Consider the following 23000-nt stretch of genomic DNA (forward strand, 5'->3'; position numbering starts at 1 on the left):
GGAGAATATGCTCCATAAGCAAGATGGAAAGGTTTCTTCAGTCATAAACAAAAATAACTTCCTCATCTTGTCTCTTGTCACACATTTAGATCAGAACAAGCCCTTTCAAGGGATGACATCATACCTATATATAGCATTTTATAATAGACTACTTGGATCTATTTTTAAATGTTTTTTATATTGAGAATATGGAGGATGTGAAATCAAAGCTAACAGTTTCCCAAAACAAAACAAAAAAAAAAAAAGAAAGAAAAAAAAGAAAAACAAAAAAGAAAATACTGAATTCTACCTTGAGGCTGCACGGTTGGCAGTTTGGTAACAAAAAACGTTTTAAGTAATACTGTTTAGCATGGTTAGTAGTAGTGTTGTTTTCTCCATGCTGCTGGTATGGCTATGTGTTGTGAGAGTTCGATAGAAGACTGGTAGTTCAACATGTGTCCTAACTTACCCTGGAATGATGTGGTTAATTTACTGGCTTGCTTTTTGACTCAGTGCTCTTAACAGCAAGTAGTGCCAGATCATGATTATCTGACCACCAAAATCATGTAGACATTGGCTTTCAACTGTCAAGTGTAATTGAATGATTTCTAGTGCCTATCTAGAAGATACGACACCAGAGTCTGCACATCTTTGCATGATAATTTTCTCATTAGCCAAGATGAATATGTGAGAATCTTAAGGCCTACATTTTCCATTTGTTGTAATCTCTCTCTCCTTTTTTTAAGGATAGCTACAGAAGGAGAAGATGGAAAAATAACTAGCCTTGTTCCAAGGATTAGGTTCTTGGGAAGTATATGCTTGTAAGTAAGCCTGTATAGACTGCACTCTCCCAGAAAAAGTGAAGCATCATTTTACAATACAAGCTTTAAAGAAGCTTTAAAGCTTGCAAAATTTTAAGAAGAATGCATTAAAAGTTTCCCATTCTGTTCTAGAGACCTTAATGTGCAGTCTGGTATGCAGAAACAAAATCAGGGAAACTGCTGCTTGTTTATGCTAAAGCTTCACTATTCTGTTTTTCCAGTAGTACAATACAGCTTTTATTGTTTCTCTTTCTATGGTTGTAACTGCCAGTTTATAAGAGAATCAACTTGATTTCACACCTCTTCTTTGCCCCTGGGACACAGTATTTCTCCCTGTTCATGTTTGATCCATATGATTGTAATTTGGTTTTCATAATTTTGAACACCTGGAGCAGTAAGATCAGATGAACTTTTTTTTTTATAACTGTTTAGTTATGAGATGGGAACATACCCATCACACATCATTTTCAGGAATCTAATAACATGACCAATGCTGGTAAAAGTCTACTTAATCTCAAAGGTGTGTCACAGCTTGGTTGAGGTTTCTCTGCTCTTCCTGGACTTGCTTGGTATTTCTTGTTTCTGCCATCGCTGCTTTCTGTGACAACATTTGTGTAACTCATTCTTACTTGCAGTTTTCTCACCCTCAGTTTGTATTTTGGTAAACATTTTGGTTTATATTTGTTCCAAAAGCTTGGAAGGCCATGATTTCAAAGTTAGTTAATCTCCTGTATATCTCGTCTGGATTGTGGGTCAATATAATACTATTTTGAGAAATGTTGTCGGAATGTGGATATAGCTTAGACTCACTTCACCTGGAAGTACTTATCACACTGTGATAAGTAAATATTTAATTTTTTTTTCCAAATTACAAGAGTACTAAAACCTACTGCTGAATTGTCGTGGTCATTTCATCATGTTCTTCACTTCCATTGGTTACCTGTGTTTCTTATTTCCAGAATTTCTGCCTGCTATTCATAATATCCTGTATGATGTTCTTCTCTCTTCTTTCATGCGGCCTTGCAGAGTTTACTGATTACTTTTTTTGTCCCTTAGTGAGAGCTTAGTGAGAGTTTGCTCTTTTTCTCTTCTTTTCTTTCTTTCTTTTTTTTTTTTTTTTTGCTCCTCAACTTTTTTTTTTTAATAGAATCACTGTTTTGCCCTAGTGCGTCTCAGTTTTAACTTTCAGGCAAGACATTTAAAGCTGATTTGTCAAATACAGTGGTTTCAAAGAAAGACGCTTCGAATGAAAGAATAAAGTGAGTATTAGGTTTTGTCTTATACAAGTAGACAACATTAAATGTTTTTTCATACTGAATAACAGAAGTTGTTCTGAATGTTATTGTTAGAAAAGTAAGCTAACTCTTCTGCCTTTTTAAAAAGCAATAAATAAAAGGCTCCTGGGTGTAAATAATTACTGAGAGCTGCATGTTACAAGCAGATGTTAATAAGAAGTAGAGTTCCAAAATTATCAGGTGAGGGAGTCCAATTTCCGTGTTGTAAATTTTATTTATTAACACTAGTAAGACTTGTTTTAAGAGATTAATAGGCCTGTGCAGTATGACAAACTGTGCAGTGGCCAGAAGCATGTCTGCCTAACAGTACAAGCAAATTGAGTTTGTATTGCTTCTTTTTTTTTTTTCAATACTGCTTATGTCTATGTTTTTTTAGGCTATCGTTATTTATGATGAACATAGAGCTTGGCCTTTTATGTGATGCCATTCTGTACAGGGGAAAAGCAAGCTGCTTTTGAGAGTTGTTTAATAAAACTTTGACAATAGTAGCAGAAATCTCAGTTATGTGCTGTGGTACCATTGTACACTGGGATTTTTTCTCCCTCACTTTTTTCCTCTCTTTGCCATCAGATAGAAAACAGTGGACTTCAGATTGGGAGCAAGTCTGGTACTTACAGATTCTGATCCTTAAACAGATTTTCACTTCTCTGTGTCAGTTCTGCAATGACAGAATAGAGACTTTAATGCTGCATCTCAGCAGTTTTCATTTAACTATGGCAAACAAGATGTTTTCAACTTCCACAAAGTTGTTTCCTAATATTCAGTAAATAACCCCCCCCCCAACCTTGTTTTCAGTTCCTTCCCCAAAAGTGTGCCATCCTGTTCCCTCTCATTCGTGTCTTAAGGTGGGACAGTGCTACTACTTAGATTAGCTGTCTTTTCAGAAGACTGTATCTGCTGCTTCTTAGTAAGGTGTGTGTGTGTGTGTGTGTGTGTGTGTGTGTGTGTGTGTGTACGTAGAATAGAGAACCTAGAACCTCATGTAATGTTTAAGATACTGTCAGAAACATTGTATTCCGTTCTAAATATTACCCCTACTATTTTCTTTAGAAGAAAACAATTACTTGAAGTTTGCACTTGACACTTATTTAGAAATTTTAAAGTTAGTTGGATTCTCAAATTTGTGGTCTTTGTAGTCTTAAAAATTTCTTTTTATATATGCTGTTCCTCAGTCGTTTTGTAGTGCTTAAGGGTTCATTTTTTTTCTAAAATATTCATCCTACATGCTTGACTTCTCAGGATTTGAGTGCAACTTCTTATTTACCTGTTCTGTTTCCTCTAACCTGTTTCATTAATAGGATTAACTCCACTGCTACATTCCTGTATTAGTTACAAAAATACTTCTGTTTCTCTCTTTATATTTAGTCAGATGTTTGTTCTTTCTAAGATGTGTTGGCAGTGGTCATGTTCATTTGATACGCGAGTGAGTTGATACAGTCCTTTTAATAGTGGTGTCCATTGTGTTTCTGAATATGACTTGTTTATTTTATCCGGTTGAATAGGAATGGAAAAACAGTAGAATAGTTTTGGTTACTTTTGCTATTCAGGGCAGCAAAACAGTGGCCAGAAACTGAGCTGCTGCTCCTGGGTTTCAGGTGTGTCTGGTTTTGATTTTGATAGGGCATTCCAAAATAAGAATGCTAGGCAGCAGACTTGATTTTCTGTTCTGAACTCCATGCCCAGTTTCAGGCTCTGCTGATTCAGATAATGTTTTATTTTTAATGGCTTCATCTAGATGATTGGCCCAGATGTTGGCATATGTGTACAAGACTGAGAAGATTGGAATGGAGCCTAGGCATGACCCTGAATACTGTGGAAAATATATGAGGGGGGAAGAAAGAGGCACTGTTCCAGAGCTAGATGCATGGTTGCTCAGGCAACCTATATTGATACCAGTTGTGTGAAATGCTTTGTCAGTAATAGATCTTGAATGCACTTTTGTGGAGTGTGGAGTTACCTCTTAGAGGTTTTCTTTGGTATAAGGTTGATATGATTGTGCAGGAACTTGCACCAAAGATGTATATGTGTGTGTGTGTGATTTGATATGTAATATGTTTCAAGGTACATTGTTGGACAAGTCAGGACCTACCTCTGGGCAAAGTGCTCTTTATTTTGAAAAACATCAGCTCTTTAAACTAAAAGTCTTTACCCTAATTCTGCATATCTATTGTACATATTGATGCCACTAAGCAATTCCCCCCCCCCCCCGTGCTTTTGTTTTAAAGAACTTAGGCATGTTCCTAAGTTACCTTAATTGGATACTAGCTAAGAGTATAAAGTGTATACTTTCAATCTTGGTGATTTCTGAGAAGCAATTGACTCTAGATTTTAATGACGGATTCTTCCAACTTTCTTGAAAGTTAACAATTCTGTTTTTGTGCAAAAATATGTGGGAACAATACTTATGCATTTGTTTGCTGCTATATTACACGTTTAGGAAGGGGAGTTATGAATGAATACATTGTAATATGAAGGTGTAATCTGAGTTCAGATAAGCTACACCTGAAACATTTAAATACTGTATTTGGTTAAAGAAGGTAACATGCTTCAAGCAGATCATACTTACCTCGATGTGTTGTGCTGTATTGCATTAATATCCTTACATACTTAGAGAAAACTTAGAATGTCTGCATGTAGGTCAAGCAAAAAAGATAGGGTAGGGTTAGAGTACAGTTGTATTCATTTTAATATGAAAACCTGGAGGTATGATACTAAAAGGTATAGTTTTCTTCTTACAGTTGCGATAGTTAACATGGTAACAATTTAAAATTAGCAGTTATGAAAACTATTGAAGGCAAAAATTCTTCATTATTTGTCTCTTATTCTGGCTCTGCGCACTGTCACATGCTTATCTTTGATGAAAGGTGATGATTGTGTGAAGGACTAAAAGATGTTTTCATCTAGTCTCTAGTGTGTGGAAATTACAAGTCTATTTTAATTTCTGTTTTAATGAAAATTACATCTGAAGATTTATCAGCAAAAGTTCACTGGTGTACCTTTCACTGCTAATTTTGAGTATCTAGGGACATTTAGGGAACTTGGAAAATTCTTAGTAAAACTAATGGAATCAATAAATCCTCGTTGACTGTAAACGAGGTAACTATAGATGAATGTAGTGAAAGACGTATGTACTGAAACTGTCTATTAAGAAGTGATAGCATTAGTGTAGTTAGCTGTTCTGATAAATATTTAGAAGCTTATTTCTTTCAAGGTTTTCATTTTCCAAAAATCTCAGACCTTGTAACCTTATTCTGTTGGAATAGTTACTTCAGTTATGACTTTCAGAACAGGCAAGGGTTTTTTGTCCACGCTTCTGTGTAGTGTTTGGTTGCTCTATAAATATGAGAGCATTAGGTATTACATTAAAATGTACATTAAAACTTTTGTGTAATAGCAAAAGACTGTGGTTTTTTTTTTTGTTTGTTTGTTTTTTTTTTTTTTTTTTTTTTTTTTTTTTTTTTTTTTTTTTTTTGGTTTTTTTTAAGGTGATGTCTTGCAATGAAACTTGTCCCTGAATTGTAAAGTCTTATTTCTGAGTGAATCATTTAAGCAGGGTTATTTGAGTTTAAGGTCGTCTTATGTAGGTGGAAAGTAAATGATCTGTTGAACCTAGTTCTGCAAGACTTGAGAGTCTTTAAAGATGTAAGCAAATAAGAGTGTGACTTCATATTCTCTGCCTTTCTGTGTTTCTCTTCAGGGACCTAGAGCACTCCTTTGTTACTGTGATGACAAATATAGCTCTCCCTACCCTTTTTTGCATCTATTATGGAACATGTTCACCTCATCACAGAATGTTGGGGAAAGCAAGACATAATAGCCAAAGTAGAGACTTCACGGTGGAAGATGCTGTCTCTTTTTCTAAATGGAGAGACTTAGCATAGTTTCAGAAAATTTTCTTTAGCATTTAAAAACTGCTCCTTGTGCTTGGTGTCTTGCAAATGAACTTGTCATTTGTGTTTGAACAGTAGGGGTGATTTTTTTTTCCCTCTCTCCAAAATATAGCCACCTCTTGGAGAGCGGGGGTGTCAGAATTTTTAACTTTCTGTGTTTGACTTGGGGGGAGGGGGAATTARATTCTGAAGGACAAAGGTGAGTATAGGGAAGCTGCCTATTGTTGATGGGTATTTCAATAAAAGACAAAAAAAAAATCTTTCATTAAGCTTTAGTATGATGTCTGAAATGCAACACGCTTCTTATATTTGTCAGTGTTTTTGTTTTGGTTCTAGCTTCCAGTTTGAGAGAAGAGGAAGGATGAGTGAGGAGATACCTGATAATGAGGAATTCACATTGTTGTCATTGAAAACTTAGTATTTTCGTTCTGCTAAGGCAGGTTTCAATATTGGGCTACTTTTCCCACTTTTGTTACAGTTACGAATTAAAGCTATTGTCCCCAAAGTCTTCAGGTTGCCTTTAAATAAGTATTAACAGCATCAAGCACCTACATAGTTTGAAAAAGGGCTAATAAAGGTTGTCGGAATGCGTCTACATTTGTCTCTTGTGCACGTGCCAAAAAAGTCTGAAGAGAGTTAATGGTAGAAAGACATTTAAGTTAAAGCTGTAAGATGTCCATCTGCGAGAATATTGTTTATCTTTAAGTGTGTGCATTAACCAACTTGAAGCTGCTTTCTGCTGGTCACCTATTTTAGTGCAGAGTGCTGAAAGGAGATTGTGTTTTGTGTGATTAATTTTTTTTAATTAAGTTTTAATTAAGGTTTTGGGGCCAACAGAACAGGAAAAGAAGCATGCTAGGACTAATTAAAATACTGTGAACCCTAAAAAATTCTGCTTGAGTACAAATTACAGTTGCTGTGGGAACCGTAACTTTAAATCATTTACCTCACATTTAAATCTGCAGTGGTTGTGCAGGAGGCTGTTCAGGAGTTATGAAAATGTTGGCATCCTCACATTTCATGTAGTTTGTCCCTGAAAGTAGGTTTGTCACCTGACAGTGGTTGATGCCTTACCTTTGAGTCACTTTAGTTTAAGAGTTCCTGTAGCTAGCCTTGCTACTGGAGCTGATTCTGAGATTGTGCTTGTTTTCACAGAATTCTCTTGTAACCCAAACAAGCCTAGGACAAAATACTGGTGGATGTCTTAAAAGCTCAGCTAGCAAGTTTGTAAACATTCAGTCTTGAGTTTACAGGGTGCAAAGAGTTTGAAAGCCCCAAATCTGATTGATTTTTCTGAACTGTAAAACTATCACAGATTGCAGAAAAGACAGCTGCTGTGTTGCTCTTGCAGGCACAGAGGGCGTTTAGAAACGCTTTATTACATGTGCTTCGGCACATGCAGTCCAGTAGCTCGTCCAGTCTGCTTGTTGGTGGCATGTCCTGGAGTGAAAATTGTTTATGACTACTTAGTCCTCTGTCATCAAAGTTGAAAGGAGAAGTTTATGGTTGTTTCTTCCRTAGCAGGGAGGTTGTAGCACCCATAGCTCCATTATTATTTAGAAGGCAATGAATAGCTAGTCGTTAGATTTAAGTATAATGCCCAATTAATGTTCTTATTTTTAATGTTCTTATTTTTGTGGAGAGTTGTTTGCTTCACCTTCAGCTTATTTGGTTACCAGTGAATAGTCTGGTCACTGGGGCAAAGTAAATTGCAGGGCTTTAAAAATTGCTTTTCAATGTATTTTAATGATAAAGACTCAGAATGCTTGTTTGTCTTTTGAATGTCATGCACTATTTGTGAAGTGAAATGGCAGAAAATTAAATCTTTCCTGAAACTTAGATTTAGAATGATGTCTAAAGCTGAAGACTGGGGCCTTGTTCTTGACACACTTTCCTCAGATTTGCAGAGGAGCCAGAGTAAGTGACTTCAGGAATTGTCATTCTCAAACAGTAGAATCTCCAAGTCAGTGGGAAGATAACCACTGAACTTGAACTGAATTTCTGATCTGAATTCTGGCTTTTAAAAGGAGTAGCTTAGGACTCCAGAAATACCTTTTGTGCTTGTTCATTGATCAGCAAAAGCTGAAGTTATCAAATGTATCAAAACTATCTTAATTTTCACATGGCATGTATTAGCACCAGGTAGGTTTTCCTGCCTGTTTTGGATACAAGATTATTGCCTTGTTGAGGCTTTTATTTGAGCCATTTTAATCCACCAGTAATATATTGTTTTATAATAGTGAAAATTCAGTTGCTGGCTTTTGCACAAGTATTTCTGTATTTCACTGTAACATGTTTTCGTGTCTTCCTTATCTGTCTTCATGTGTTATGTGGAAGACCTTTGAATTTTTCTCCATGTTTTTTTCTGTATCCTGAAGATTTATTTTGTTAATTCTCAGTCACATAAATACTTGAGTTTTGTGATCCTGTAAGAGTAACCCTGTATTCTTTTCCCTCTCCTGCATGTCCAAAATACAAATACAAAACTAAATAGCTTATGCTTTTTTCTTTTTTTTTTCTTTTTAACTTTTCAGCTGTTCACCGATGGAATCACCAATAAACTTATTGGCTGCTACGTGGGTGATGTAACAGATGATGTGGTTCTAGTTAGAATCTACGGAAATAAGACTGAGCTCTTAGTAGATCGAGATGAGGAAGTGAAGAGTTTCCGTGTGTTGCAGGCCCATGGCTGTGCCCCTCAACTATACTGTACTTTCAATAATGGCCTATGCTATGAATTCATGCAGGGAGAAGCACTGGATCCAGAACATGTGTGCAATCCAGATATTTTCAAGTAAGATTTTTATTATGTTGAGTTCTGTGATGCATTTATGGCGTTCCATCAGACCCAGATGATCTCAAAGTTAGTATGAAGGTAGACAGAAAACAACTTATGTTACTATGATTATAGGAGTATTTAATATTCTTACTATATGACAGCTCATTAATCTAGTTTATCATGATATTCAGTTCTGAACATACACAGTCTTCTGGGGAACCAGCAAGGTTTATTTTAGAGGTGGCCTTATTCCAAGATATTTATTAAAACTTGCATTTTACCACCAGGAAATTTATTTACTTAACATGGTGCATTGTTCAGCATAGGGGGCTGTATTTGATTAAAGTGAATCCTAGCTCTTGGTTTCTAGTACACTCTGTTTTGTTTGAATAGGTTCAAAATAGTCTTCATCAAGACTTAATTTTTTTAAGGTACCAGCAGTGAAGACTTGGCATTTTATACATGAGTTAAAATGTATTTGATGCCAAAAAGCTGCAGCTAATCTAAGTCAACTCTTCTAAAGATCCATAAGTTGAAGAATAGACTGTAAATACAGGTCAAGTGCATGCTGTAACTGAACTAATGCACTCTTCCCCCCCCCCCCCCCCCCCCCTTTTAGTAGTGCTATTTTCATATTTGCCATTAAGGAAAGAGTGAAGAGCAGGCCTCTTTTCATTCAAAGTGCAATGCCCCCCCCCCCAGCTTTTTAGTAGTGCTATTAAAGACCTTTGAGTTTTGCAGGAGGCTGTTCATTATGCTTCCATACAACTGGTCTTGTGCATCTCTTCCTTGGATTCACTGTTTTGCATGTTGTCGTCTCCTCTTGTTGCTAGGAAAAGATACGGTAAAGACCGTCCTGTCTATTGCAAATGTAACATTAAATTAAACTTTTTGTTTTATTAGACTGATTGCCAGACAGCTTGCTAAAATCCATACTATTCATGCACACAATGGATGGATCCCTAAATCTAACCTCTGGCTGAAGATGGGGAAATATTTTTCTCTTATACCCATGGAATTTACAGATGAGGAAGTAAATAAAAGGTAAATATTTCATTATCTGCTTTTCTGACTGACCATTCTTACTTCATTTCAGGGTATGGAGTAGAAAAATATTTGACATATCTTGAATTATCATTTAAGGTTGAAGGTGTGTAAGACTTTGGGTTTACCCTACCCTAAGTAGCTTATAAGTGTAAAATATGACAAAAAAGAGACTTCTAATTCACTGAGTGTAGTGTGTGTGTGTATGTATATATATATGCACACACATTTTTTGCATATAGTGCTTGTGTTGATTTGACACTTCATAATACATGGTAGTAATTTTCTGTATGTTCATAAAGAACCAAGGCTCAGTGAAGGTACTTCTTTAGATGGGTGTATCTTAGACTCTCCAGTCTCCCTAAAGGCATAGAGCCATTTGTTGAGGAATAAATCCTGAAAGCATGTTGTTTGTTTTTTGGGGGGGTTGCAGTTCCTTCTAACCTGCCTCTGTTAGCTGTTCTATGTTATTTGTTCAATTCATAGACTTTCTTATTCAAAAACCAAGATGATATAAAAGTAAAGTTAATGAAAAGTTGACTTAGTTAATGAGATACACTTCCAGAATATTTTCCAGAGGAGGAGGGAAAAAGTCTGTGCAGTCAAATCTTTTCTGTTGTGGAATGCAAGTAATGGTTTCACTTGCATTTGGGYTTTTCTAAAGCTTGAATTGAAAGCATGTTTTTCAGGGAGGAAGGGGAAATCAAAGTTTAAAGCTATAATTGAAAGTGTTTGTACAATATCATCAGATTTCATACCTTTCAATAAGTGAATTTCTGCTTAAAGCAATCTTAAAAACTTCTTTAAAAATACTGAGGCCAGTTGCACTGTTTGCTGCATTTTTAATTAAGGAATGCAATAAGAAAGTTGTATTATTTGATTTTTTTCTACTAGATAAAATTCTCAAGAAAAATGAAAAATTTGAGCAACTAATTGAAAATCTGAAACATAAAATAGCTCTTTGAGTATTTGCCGTACTAAAGGAAAAAATGATGTTCTTATTTGTATAGATACATGTAGTATTTAATCACGTATTCTATTTGAAGCAAATAATGTTTTAAGCATTAAGTGAATGAAAATCATGCTACATCCCTTTTAATCTATATAGTCTTTGAAAATGTGCAAGATTGCACTCAATCCTGCCTCTGAGTTTTGGACTACTRCTGTCTTCAGAGAATAACTTTTGGGTGGGGAGAGGGGAGTACTGGTCATAATTTGACTAAAGGGGTGGCAAGGGAAATGGTGCCCTACTTTGAGAGAAGGTGTATTGAATTGCTGGAAACAAGAGAGAAGAGGATAATAATAAAGTTACCTCATTGCAACTGTTTGCTGTGGAGTACAATACTGAATATTAATGTCTTATGCCTAAAAAGGTTTTTAAGTGACATTCCAAGTCCTCAAGTCCTTCAGGAAGAGATGGCCTGGATGAAGGAAAGATTGTCAAATTTAGGCTCGCCAGTGGTACTCTGTCACAATGACCTTTTGTGTAAGAATATTATTTACAACAAGAAACGAGGTAGGTACTAAACATAGCAGTAAGTATTGGTTTATTTTGTTTTGTTCTAGAGTTGCACTTGCTAAGTTGATGATGTCATTTTACTGATGGCAACAAGTGAACTCATTTTGACACTTTAAAATTCAATGTAATGGTAGCAGTATCTGTATATGTAATTATTTGCCTAATTAGCTAATTCTCATCTATATGCTAGCATATAAAGAAAAATCTTGGGAGTTCTTCTTTTTTTCTTAATGAATTTGTTAATATATAGCCTGCCTGTATGACTGAAAGCTTCAAAATATGTAATTGTTCACAATAATTCTATTCCAGTATGCAAAATTTTTTTTTTGGGGGGGGGGAGAGAGGGGGAGGGAATCATGCAAGCATAGAAAATAACCTAAAGACTATCTCCTGTGTATCTGTGTATTGTTCTGGCTTGTCAGATTATGTTGTTGCCAAGGAAAAGACCTATATGATGAAATATCTTGATGACACTTAGCACTGCGCTCAGTGGTTCAATTTTTCTATTCTGGATGAGGTACATGGACATCTTCATGTTGAAGATTCCTCTTGTAAATATATGCATTCTTTAAACTGTTTTAGGCAGTACACATCTTGGCAAAGGTGAATTATGTTTTTGTTTTTATTACAGTAAATTAAACTCATAAAATGATTAACTTTAATAAAAGATGCCTTATACAAAAGCTTAGTTTCTGTTGAAACCCGCAGTGTCTTTCATTGCTTGGTTTTAGTGGTTTGAGGTTCGGTTACTAAATAAAGCAGTTAAATGGCATGTTAAAACAAAAACACAAAGCAACTTGGGATGCTAAAATTGACATGGTGCAGTAAAAATGCTTAAATTTTCTAGCTTACCTGCACAAYCTTACTCACAACTGAGTGCAGCAGATTCGTCAGATAGATGTTCAAGACCCTCTTTAGAAATGAGGATGACATGTTCTTTTTAGTAGCTTTGTATGTGTTTGTAACAGTTTGGTGATCAGTTTGGCACTTAAACCAACATGAAGTGAAGTAAGTAACTTTGAATGGAACTGAAGTGTTCTCACTCATCCTTGGTCAGCTTTTGTGCCTTAAGTTCTAAATAAAAATAAGCAAAGAAAATGCTGGAGTTAGTTCTCATATGAAAATTGGCTCTATGTGTATAACCACTCTCTGCATCAGATATTCACTGAATGCGAGACAGACAGACATGCACACACACTTTGTATTATGTAAGTTTCCATCTGAGCAACTCCATTTTTGAAGGGAATTGCTAGTGCTTCTAGTTACATAGGTCCTGTTACACCTGTACAGTGTGATTACCATCAGTGTTAAATTCTATGGAATTCAATAAAACATTTTATTTAGATCCAATGATAGATTACAATTTACTTGAAACAAACAAACAAAAAACCTTGTGTGCTTAGACACATTAGAATTGCAATTCTTTTAGTACCAAAAATAAATGAATTGTTACTGTGTGTTGATTTTTTTTTTCTTTAAGCTGGAATTACTGTGATCATTTTTTTTCTTAATGATCACTTTTTATAGTATAACCATACTTCAAAGTGAAATAAAACAGGAGGTGTTCCTTTAAAAGGCTCATTGTCACAGTCAATAGGTTTAAAGTTCCTATTTTTAAAACAAATGCTATATGCTTTTCTTTTTGTAAACAGAATGGAGGAAAAAACAATGCCAGCAGTGCATCACTTATGAGCAATCCTACAATAACCAGTGTGTGAGTGTTTAGTGTTTGGGGCAGGGTGGGGAGGAGGGAGGTATGTAAAGCACTTTGGCCTGAAGCTAGCTGTAAGCAACAGGGAAGAAGACTTGGAAGTATAAAGTAGGTAGATTGTTAAACTTACATGCTTGAATGTTGTACAGGTGTACTGTACTGTAAAACTTATGCAATCCAGCCAGGTCAAACAGGTACCATTTCTATAGTAACCAAACCTCAATGCCATTTATAGAGTATTTGAGAGCAGAAAATAGAATCTTTAAAGATGCACTTCACCATTAGGTATAAATTCTGACATAAGAAGTTAGTTTAACAGCTTTGATGTTGCTGAGATCTTACTAAATTAATTCAATTCATGTGGAAAGGTACCCGTGTGTATGAGAAACATCTTGGTGACCCTGAACTGGAGTTAAGGAGAGAAAAATCAAAATCAATATTCTAGATCAACTACTCATTTCTTTTTTTCTCTCCCTTTTATTCTGTAAAGTTCGATCAAAGCAGATAGTGTTCATCTGTTTTTTGTTTCTCTCTCTCTCTTTATTGGTTTTAACAACACTTCATCCCTTATATTGTTTGAATGCTTAAGACTAGACATGGAAACAAAAACATAGCTACAGACTGTCAACATATACAAGAACTCTGGTCCAATGAAGATAAAATGGTTGTGTTTTGTCCCTGTGCTTTGCTTTAGATTTATTCTCCAGATCAAGTTCATGTTCAGTTGCAAGACAAATCATAATTGTGCCACATAATTGTTTTTAAGAAGAATCAGTCTTGTGTCCTTAAGCTATTTTTAGAAGGCTGGAATAACATATTGAGTGCTGTCTCCATTTAGTGGAGTGTGTCACTCATCTGATTTGAGTTCATTCACACTGTGGCTCAGAGAACTGTGCCTCTTGCTGTTTTTTTAATGTCCCTTTTTAAATCACTCAGGATATGAGAATTTGCCAGTGTTACTTTACATAACTTATGAGTGTGAATTACTTTTGAAAGAAAATTCAGAACTTCGTGTTCTTAATTACAATTTGAACATCAAAATAGTCAGTCTGCTTGCTGCTTGGTATTATGTATTTATAGACCTCCTGATGTTTTTAAAGCTTTTTAAAATTTGTGCTGGGAGTTTTGAAAGATACCTTGTATCGTAAGAGTATTCAAAAGTATTCAAATACTTGCTATTCAGTAAGACCAAGTATCAGTAGCATGTAGTGTTCCCTCACCCCCACCCCCTTTTTTCTTTCTTGTTTTGGCTCTATCTGTATGTGCTCTTTTTAAATGTATTAACATCATCTGCCAGGAAGTTAAGCGTGTAGGTAGATGGCTGGTTCTGTTTTGTTTATTCCCTCTGCCTACCCAATGTTTTCTATGATCTTTGGTAGGAGTCTGTGGGTGCTCAGTGCTTCTGAAGACTGAGGTATGTTTAAGGCTTCTGGTTTTGATCTAAAAACCTATGTTATTTTGCAAAGGCATATCGCGTATTTATAGCTAAAATTATTCTGGGGTATGTGACCCTTTTCTGTATTTTTAACTATGTTCATAGCATAGGTCATTCTCTTCAATGAAGCTCTGTTGTAGGGCCTCATTGGCTCACCTCCTGAGCAGGATAGGAGAGAGCTTGGGATACGTGATTCTCTTGTGAGAACTGTGTCTAGGACTTGCACATGGAAAGTGTTTAACTTGCTAAACCATTGAAAATGAAGAGCAATTAGAAGGAGGGGTMTCATCACCTTCCTACCTTTCCCTGAAGAGATCCGACAGATGCCCTCTTTGTTACTTTTTTTGATATATTTAAAAATTGGAATTAGAGGTAAAGCASCACGTGGCTAGTTTTGTATCTTTTTGTAGTGTGCATACATTACGTTGTATATTGTCTACAGTAGTAGATCACTTAGTAAAAGAAATTATTTTCAACTTAAAATATTCAAACATTCTTGATATCTTTATTACTGTTCATGACATTAGCTTGTCCAGAGAGATGAGAATGTAGTTCTAACCACTCTTTGACTTTAATAAAATAAATAAGTTTTTATTACTGTATTGTTGGTCTGCCTGTTCCTGGTGATWTCGGTGGAATATAACAAATTCTTTAGACTGCTATAAAACAAAAGTTACTTGATGATTAACTGCTAGTGTAAGCCATATGTTTTAGAAATAGCTTTCCTGTATGAATTGCAATAAGTCTTAAGAATAATTTCTAATACTGTATATAGTTTGACATTTAATATAAAGTTTCTTCTGTTTCTCCTAAAACAAGATAGCTGAGATATGTATGCAAAAGACTTGCGGAGTGACAGTCTTAAGGTTTTTGCTTTCTTTGTAGAAGAAAGACTTGTGCTTTTTGAATCTGTTTTGTGCCAAAATTTAAATTTATGTTCCACAGTAGCATGGGTCTGAAAGAGATCAGTAAAAATGCAAGACTTTTTTTCACTTTTAAAGTTTTGTCTTATCAAATGTGAGTTTGCCAAATTTTCTTCATCTGCTACAGATTAGGTATGCCATTGTTGCCACCTTGTGGCGGTGTGCACGATGCTACTTAAACGCACTGCCTGGAGATTTATCGCATCACTTGTTCACATGCACCTCCCCATAGGAGAGCGCAGAGCCTGGTAACAGCCTCATCTGTACCTTGTTAGCTTGAATTTCTTATTTTATGATATAATTAACTGTGTTGGGAAATAAGATCTAAAGGATAGCTGTATTAAAAAAAACTACTGACACTACAGATGTTCAAGATGAAATTTGGGCATTAAAGTAATTCAAAGTATATCTTATGTTGCTATTTTGCAGACAGACTTTTACAACTGACATGTTTATATTTTATATGGGAGAGAAACTCTGAATACAAGCAATATTAAATGATTGGGGAGGGGATTAGTAGTTCAGTTGTGTAGCAGAATAGTAACCAGGGTTGGGCTGTGCATTTTTTACTGGCTTGTAACTTACAAATGTTTGTTTAAAACGAACAAAAACTAAAGAACCAGTAAGAAGCACAAAAACATGCAAGTGTATGAATGTATCAGTCAAGTAGCAGGAGAAGTTAATCTGTGACTGTATCATAAGATCTTGGCTGCAGCTGTTGTAAAATTGCTTTAGTGTTCTAGAGAACCTGAATTTTGTACTGCCAACAAGATTTTCCTGGGAGGAGCTTGCTACTTTGCAGGTCAGTCCCATGTTGGTTTGTCAGAGCCTAATATGTTTAACCTCATAAGCTTGGTACACAATCCTCTGTTTCTGTGGAGGAAAGGGTAAATTCAGAGTTGGAGGATTGTGACTAAGTGGTTTTGTTTATCATATTGTGGTTTAATTTCCATTTTAAGTACTTATGTAAGAAGATGGATACATATAAAAACATGAAAACGTTAATGAGTTAGTGTTTAAGACATGATAAAGATGATGAACTGCACAGATATGAGAAGCTAACACAGTTGTCCTACAATAACTTGCTTGGGACATTTGTGTGTGGCAAAGCTATTGTATTTGGTGTGTGCAATATCCATAAATCTTTCTAGCAAGTCTATAAATCTAGAGATTTATAATCCTTACAGTCCAGGAAATAGCTAATGCAATCCAACGTTATTCTTGCTTTTTCAACCTGGAGGTCTGGTGGTCAGAATTACTATCTATAAGACGTTTTAAGTCACATAAATAAGGTTATTCATTGTAATAGAAGGAATATTGGTTTTTATTAAATAAATACACAGAAAAAGAAAAATGTGGAGGGGGAGTAGGGCAAATCATGAAAGCTGTTACTTTCAGCATAGCAGTGGGAAATACAAGATTTCTATTTTCATTCACATTTTAAATTTCTACTGTGAACAACTCTTAAGTTACCCCTCACTTCCCCCCTCATGCTTTTAGTAATTTCACTGTTTCCCTTGAAATGCAAGACGTTTAGTTAAATTATTCCAACTTTTTGATGTCTTGACAATTTGTTGTGATACAGACCTTTGTGAGGAGGTTCAAGGCTGTATTACCTTGAATGAAGCACTTTCCCCTGYTTCCCTGTAGGTAAACACTGTATGGTATAAAAGTTAGTGATTTGGAAGCATGTGGGGCAGATTGCTGCTTTGTCAGTTCTTCTTTTGTAAAACTACCTAGATTCAAACACCTGAGCATTTTCTGTCACTTTCTGTTGACTAGTTTAAGCCAACTAAAAAACAACAAAGCAAGACTATTCTTAAATTGTAAGTACTGTTGGGGGGATAATACCAACAAGTTACAACATATTAATCCACCTTGGTTACATGCCTGTGAGAGAATAAACAGGACTATTATTGAAGCTGGGAAAATTACTTTATTTCTAGATAAAGTTTAAGTAAAGGATCCTCTGCGATGTTTCTTACTTTGAAGGCAATGGATGCCCTCATGTGGTAAAAGTTAAAATTGAACTTCTATTCATAGTTTAAAAATAAAATATTGTAAGCTCTACATAATTACTTAAGAGCTTTCTTTAATGAATGTTCAAGATAATCTTGTATCATAAAATTCACAACCTTACCCTGGAATGTCTGAGTACACACAACTGAGCACAAATAAGACAGTGTGTTTTGTTTTTTTTTCAAAATTTCAAAGGCACCAAAGGATTAGGGCTGTGACTACTTTGATGTGGACTCTGATGTTGCTGTTGTTGTCTCATATAGGTGATGTACAGTTCATAGACTATGAGTACTCTGGATACAACTACTTGGCTTATGACATTGGGAATCACTTCAATGAATTTGCAGGTAAAGCTTGGATTTCCAAGGTAAAAGTCAACTTGGTAACAAAATGATTGTCACTCCTGTACCTCACATCTGCTATGCATATGTGTATACATCTCTGTCTGTCTATATGTGTAGCTGTTCATCTGACAGTATCAAAATATATTAATGTCACTTCTTTCAGGCTGGTTATGCCCTTTGAGTCTTTCTAAAATTAAGTTCTTCACAAAATGTATTTGAAAAATTATTTTTCATCTGAAATCCCTTCAAAGTTTAAGTAAGTCTTTAAGGAGTAAGTACCATAAGAGGAGTCTACACACAAATAAGAAATATATATAATTTTTTTGACTCTGCAAAACAATTGTACTGGATAAGTAGAGAATGGCAAAGGTCAAGCACAAGTCTAGGGGGTTTGTTTCTTGTGTTGTTCTTGTGTCTTTCAGGAAGGAGTTCAAGTGTTAGAGGCCTGCAGTGTTCATAAAGTAGAATTTTGTTTCTCATATAACACTGCTGATGACACATGCACATACTGTGTGTAATGTTCCTGAGAAAGCATGTAATGTACAGCACATATGTGGAAGGTGATATAATGGAAGGGAGACAAAGGGGGGCCTTGAAAGAGGGAGAGAAAGTGTGTCTAAAAGCAGATTATTGAAAACAGAACAATTTTATGCAGCTTTGTAGACAAGATATACTCTCAGCTCCTCTGGGAATAATAGCCAGTGGGCATGAACTTTCATCCAGAATTGGGAGTCCTGGATCTCCAGTTAGGCAGATATGGAGCTATATGCTGCACAGGAAAAATAGGACCAAAAGCTAGTTACAGAGAGGAGACTTTTAATGCTGTGGATGAGAGGGGTGGACTTTTTGTGAAGTTTCTATCTTGGAAATATGTGTTTAGTTGGTGACAATGTGTATGTAGTTGGATTCAACTTTGGATGATGTTGCATAAAGTCCATTTTCATACAAAATGCATTAATACTTGACATCTGTGGGAGGGCTCTTGGTTTACAGTGCGGATGATTTTTCCTGAGGCTTCCCTCGACATCAAACTTGCTGACTCTTGAAGTATAAATAGAAAATGTGTTTGGCTGAAAATATATATACAGGATAATTCTTACTAAGTTGAATCCTGTTWGAGAAATTCTTGCCAACCTGTGACTAAAAATGTCTCAGAGTAAAAATACAGATACTCATGTTTGCCCATGTTACTCTGGGGAGGGAATAGTTGACTGTTGTGCTTCTGTGCCATGTGGATGTGTGTTTGTTCCTTTTTCAAAAGATGCTCTGAAAACCTAATTTTTTTTTTGTTGTTTTTTTCCCCCCTTTTTCTAGGAGTAAATGAGGTAGACTACAACCTTTATCCCAATAGAGAATTACAGGAACAGTGGCTGAGATCTTACCTTGAGGCCTACAAAGAATACAAAGGATTTGGTACAGAAGTCAGTGAGAAGGAGGTTGAAATTCTTTATGTTCAAGTCAATCAGTTTGCACTGGTAAATAACAATTTGTGGATTAAAATATATCAAATGCTATAGAGAAACCTATTACTTTATAGACAAATACAATTGCCAGGTTCTTATTCAAAGTGCTGTAGTATATGAAGAAAAACTTCCCTAGCCTGTGTTATTTAAATTTTGAGCTTTCCCTTTGCTCTTGCTTTTCAGATAACACCATGCCTATTCCTCAAAAGCTGTTTACGTATGCATTAAGTGGTCACTCAAATGCATTTCATCTCTAGAAGACAGATAATGTTACGTCACATATGAAGTCATAAGATACGACCATTTTCTAGGCAAAATCATTTTTGACCAGTTTTAATGAGAATGTGGAGTCTTGATGTAGCAGGCCTCTGTTTACTGTGTGTGATTCTGTTTCCTTCTGCTCCCCCTTGACCTTTCTYCTACAGCTGATTTTCCTTGAAAAGGCTCAGGTCAAGCATTGCTTCCATGTAGTCAGCTTCTGTCATTCTCCATTGTCAGAAAATTAAGCTGTCTCTTGTGCCTTGATGGCTATCTAAATTAGCTAGTAGAAGTATTATGAGTGGCAAGTTCCCAACACCTCCAATACAACTGACCTTTGTATTAAAAAAGAGGGGAGGGGAATAGAGTGAGGAGAGAGAACAAGGTGTGAATTGATCCTTTTCAGAGACTGGAAGTTGGGTTTTCTAGATCTTCTAACATGACTGTCAAAGGATCTCACTTGTCTCGCATTCTCAAACCATCACAGTTATGCCAATACTGTTCCTTAATGTAAAGTTTGCCAATTTGTTTTTTAGATCGTTTCACATATGGATGTGTATTATGTGTATCCTTTGTGCCAGGCCTTTTAAGAAGCAATAAGATTTAGGTTTATTTAATGGTGGGTGACTACATTTTAGACTAAGACCACAGTACTCTTTGCTTTTTAACTTCTATTGACCTCAGAGTTTATGGCAGAAGTTAGCAAGTTACTTTGCCTCTGAATTTTGACAATGTGTTACGATTCATGTAGAATATTCCAAGAAAAGGATGCAATCAGTACTTGGAAACAACTGGAGATAAACTTTACCAAGTATTTTAATCAGCTGTTCTTTCATGTAACAGACCCCTAAGTTGTCCAGAGCTCTTTGGTGGATCTCTGAGCTTACAATAGTAAGGAGACAGAAGAGGAAGGCAGCAATTCATAAAGACGTATAACACTTATGAGCTTAAAAGTCTTTTTTTTAATTATTTTTTAAGAGTAAAACTAAGATACTTAGTTTTATAAAGATAATTTGGCCACTTTTGAATCTTTCAGTATTGCCTCAGCTCTCCTGCCTGTGGTGTCTTGGCAGTCAGGGAGTTACTTCTAGGTTTTGTTTTAGACATTTCAGTGATTTAAATTGCAGCAAAAGTGCATGTGTACTGTCCTATGGTTCCTAGGAAGTTTTGTTTTTCCGTAGCGTGAGGCCTGGCTGTGTTGAGTCCACTCCCTGCTCCTCCTGTCTTGTGTGCTATGAAGTCTATACTCTCTGCTATCAGCTGCAGACTCTGGATCTAAAAGCTTCATTTGCTTGTTGAGCATGTTCAGTTGTAATTCTTATTCAGAGAATTCCACCTGATTTTGCTGCCTTGTCTTTTAGGAAAAAACAACATCCGACAACAGTCAGACTTTGTTTATGAACAGTATCTCAAACAGGTATGGCATTTAATCATTGAATGCCATACGTAAGTGTGTGTGTGTATACACACACGTATTTACATACATATGTGTGTGTATACACACACACACACACACACACACACACACACACACAGTTAGAAGTAATTTTAAGACGCACATCTCTTTTCCAGGAGTTACTTAAAGGTTGTATCTCTGCATTATTTTGAAAGCTACTTAAAAGTTCATGTTGTCTTTGTTAGTTTTCCAATTAGCACTGAGCTTGCTTTACTTGGGAGCTGCAACCTGAACTGTTACAGCAGAACAGCCTTTCACCCAGCAGATAGATAGTAAGAAACAAAATAAAATAAAACTAAAGGAGAGCTAGGGCTAAGAAGCCAAACTGGCCTTCAGTCCTCTTTCCAACTGTCCAAATACGTCGTAGTTAACATAATGCCTTTAGTTTTCTATTGAAAAGCCAATGGTTGCAGTGAGAAAATATTTGGTATTTCTAGCAAGGTGATTTACTAAATAAGTCTTTACTCTGGAGAACACCTGCTTATTTGCCGTTATTCTGTTAATCTGTCTTACCAACTGTTACTTCAATATTCAGCTGTCCCATTCACTTTGGAAAGCTAGATTTGCAATTATTTAGGCTGGTGGTCTGTTTTAAAAATTTAGCATTGTTTTGGCAGTTCTGAACTGTGGTTATACTAATGTTTAAGAGAATAGAGTTCTGTTTAGAGAACAGCTCAAGACCTGTCTGTAGACCACACATGGTGTACAAATACTGCCAAACACAAGATATAATGTTATTGAAAGTGGGAGGTTTTATTAAGAGAAAATAGACAAGAATTAATGTCAGTGTAAAACTGCAAACTACTTACCATAAGGTAAAGTTACCAAAACTAAAGGTAGAGAAGAGAGATTTCACACATGTGTAAGTTGTAGTTTAAGGTGTTTTCAGGAATGTGTTTATGCATATATGTTGTATGCATCTGGTAAAGATACATGTAAATGTAGTGGTGTTACCTGCAAGTTTCAGGAAGCAATTTAGGTAATTACAGTAAACTGCTATTTACAGAACCGAGGTTTGAAATGTATTGTGTGTAATGTTGGTGGTCCAGAATTTAAATGCATCTTTCACAAGGAGATTATCCGGTTTATCACCTCTGCGTGTGTGTGTGTGTTCCAAAGTTTATTGACGTATACTAATAACCATCGTTCATGTAATCCATAGTTTCAATATGAAACTGAACAAGACTTAGAGATTCTCCTACACAGGTATAGATTGTATCTCTCTATATAAGTCAGTAATGAAGATATAACCAGAGGATGTAAGGTATAAATCTAAGAAGATGTATTCAAAGAATCAAAAGGAGGTTGATCTCTATGCATACATATGTGTATGTGTGTGTGCACATGTTGAATACCTGTAGAATAACTGGTAGCAATGGAAATGAAATAGAAGTATTCCTAAGTWCTTTTTAACACCATGTGTGTAGTTGCACAACACTACTTAATTGATGAACTATTTTACAAATACAATAGTATCTTTCTTGGAAAAGAAACTTTGAGTCAGGAGACCTGTGGAGCTAATCTGTTTGTTAAGTAATTAAGTCTGAATGCTTGTTGAAAATGTTTTGGTAAACATACCAGATTTACAAAAGATTTTTTTTGATAGTTCTCCTGTAGATACTTTCTCGCGCGCGCTTTCTCTCTCTCTCTCTCTCTCTCGCGCTCGCTTTCTCTCTCCTCTCTCTCTCTCTATATATATATATATGTATGTATATACATATATATTTGGTCTTGATGTTAGAATGTATCTTTTTTTATATCTAGTGCTAATCTGTTGCTTCTAACTTTTTCCTTTAGGCATCCCACTTCTTTTGGGGATTATGGGCTCTAATTCAAGCCAAATATTCTACCATTGACTTTGATTTCTTAGGGTGAGTATGTTTGCTACATAAAGACACTTTTTTTTCCTGATAATGAATTTCATAAAATCACAGAATAGTTGGAGGCTGGAAGGAATTCCGCAAATCATGTCATCTGGCACTCCAACTATCAGAAACTGGTAGCTCTGAGCAGCAGACCTGATCTATATAAGCCTACTGGTTTTTGTTTTGTTTTGCTTTTTGA

General features: G+C 35.7%; 1 protein-coding gene across 2 annotated transcripts in view; it reads left to right on the forward strand.

The window, feature by feature from the left end:
• ETNK1 (ethanolamine kinase 1) overlaps window positions 1–23000 on the forward strand; it is a 34822-nt gene that overhangs the window by 5527 nt on the left and 6295 nt on the right. Inside the window, exons 2-9 of one of the 2 annotated variants that reach the window (XM_085324142.1) lie at window positions 8520–8779; window positions 9668–9808; window positions 11182–11324; window positions 14418–14452; window positions 16132–16198; window positions 17679–17762; window positions 19074–19234; window positions 22734–22807. In XM_085324142.1, coding sequence (XP_085180268.1) covers window positions 8520–8779; window positions 9668–9808; window positions 11182–11324; window positions 14418–14452; window positions 16132–16198; window positions 17679–17762; window positions 19074–19234; window positions 22734–22807 — 965 coding nt within the window. The remainder of the gene's footprint in view (window positions 1–8519; window positions 8780–9667; window positions 9809–11181; window positions 11325–14417; window positions 14453–16131; window positions 16199–17678; window positions 17763–19073; window positions 19235–22733; window positions 22808–23000) is intronic. The other variant, XM_085324143.1, reaches the window with a different exon arrangement.

Source organism: Rhea americana, unplaced genomic scaffold (genome assembly GCF_003343005.1).
Source record: "Rhea americana isolate MKP2758 unplaced genomic scaffold, rheAme1 scaffold_9, whole genome shotgun sequence".
Taxonomy (NCBI): domain Eukaryota; kingdom Metazoa; phylum Chordata; class Aves; order Rheiformes; family Rheidae; genus Rhea; species Rhea americana.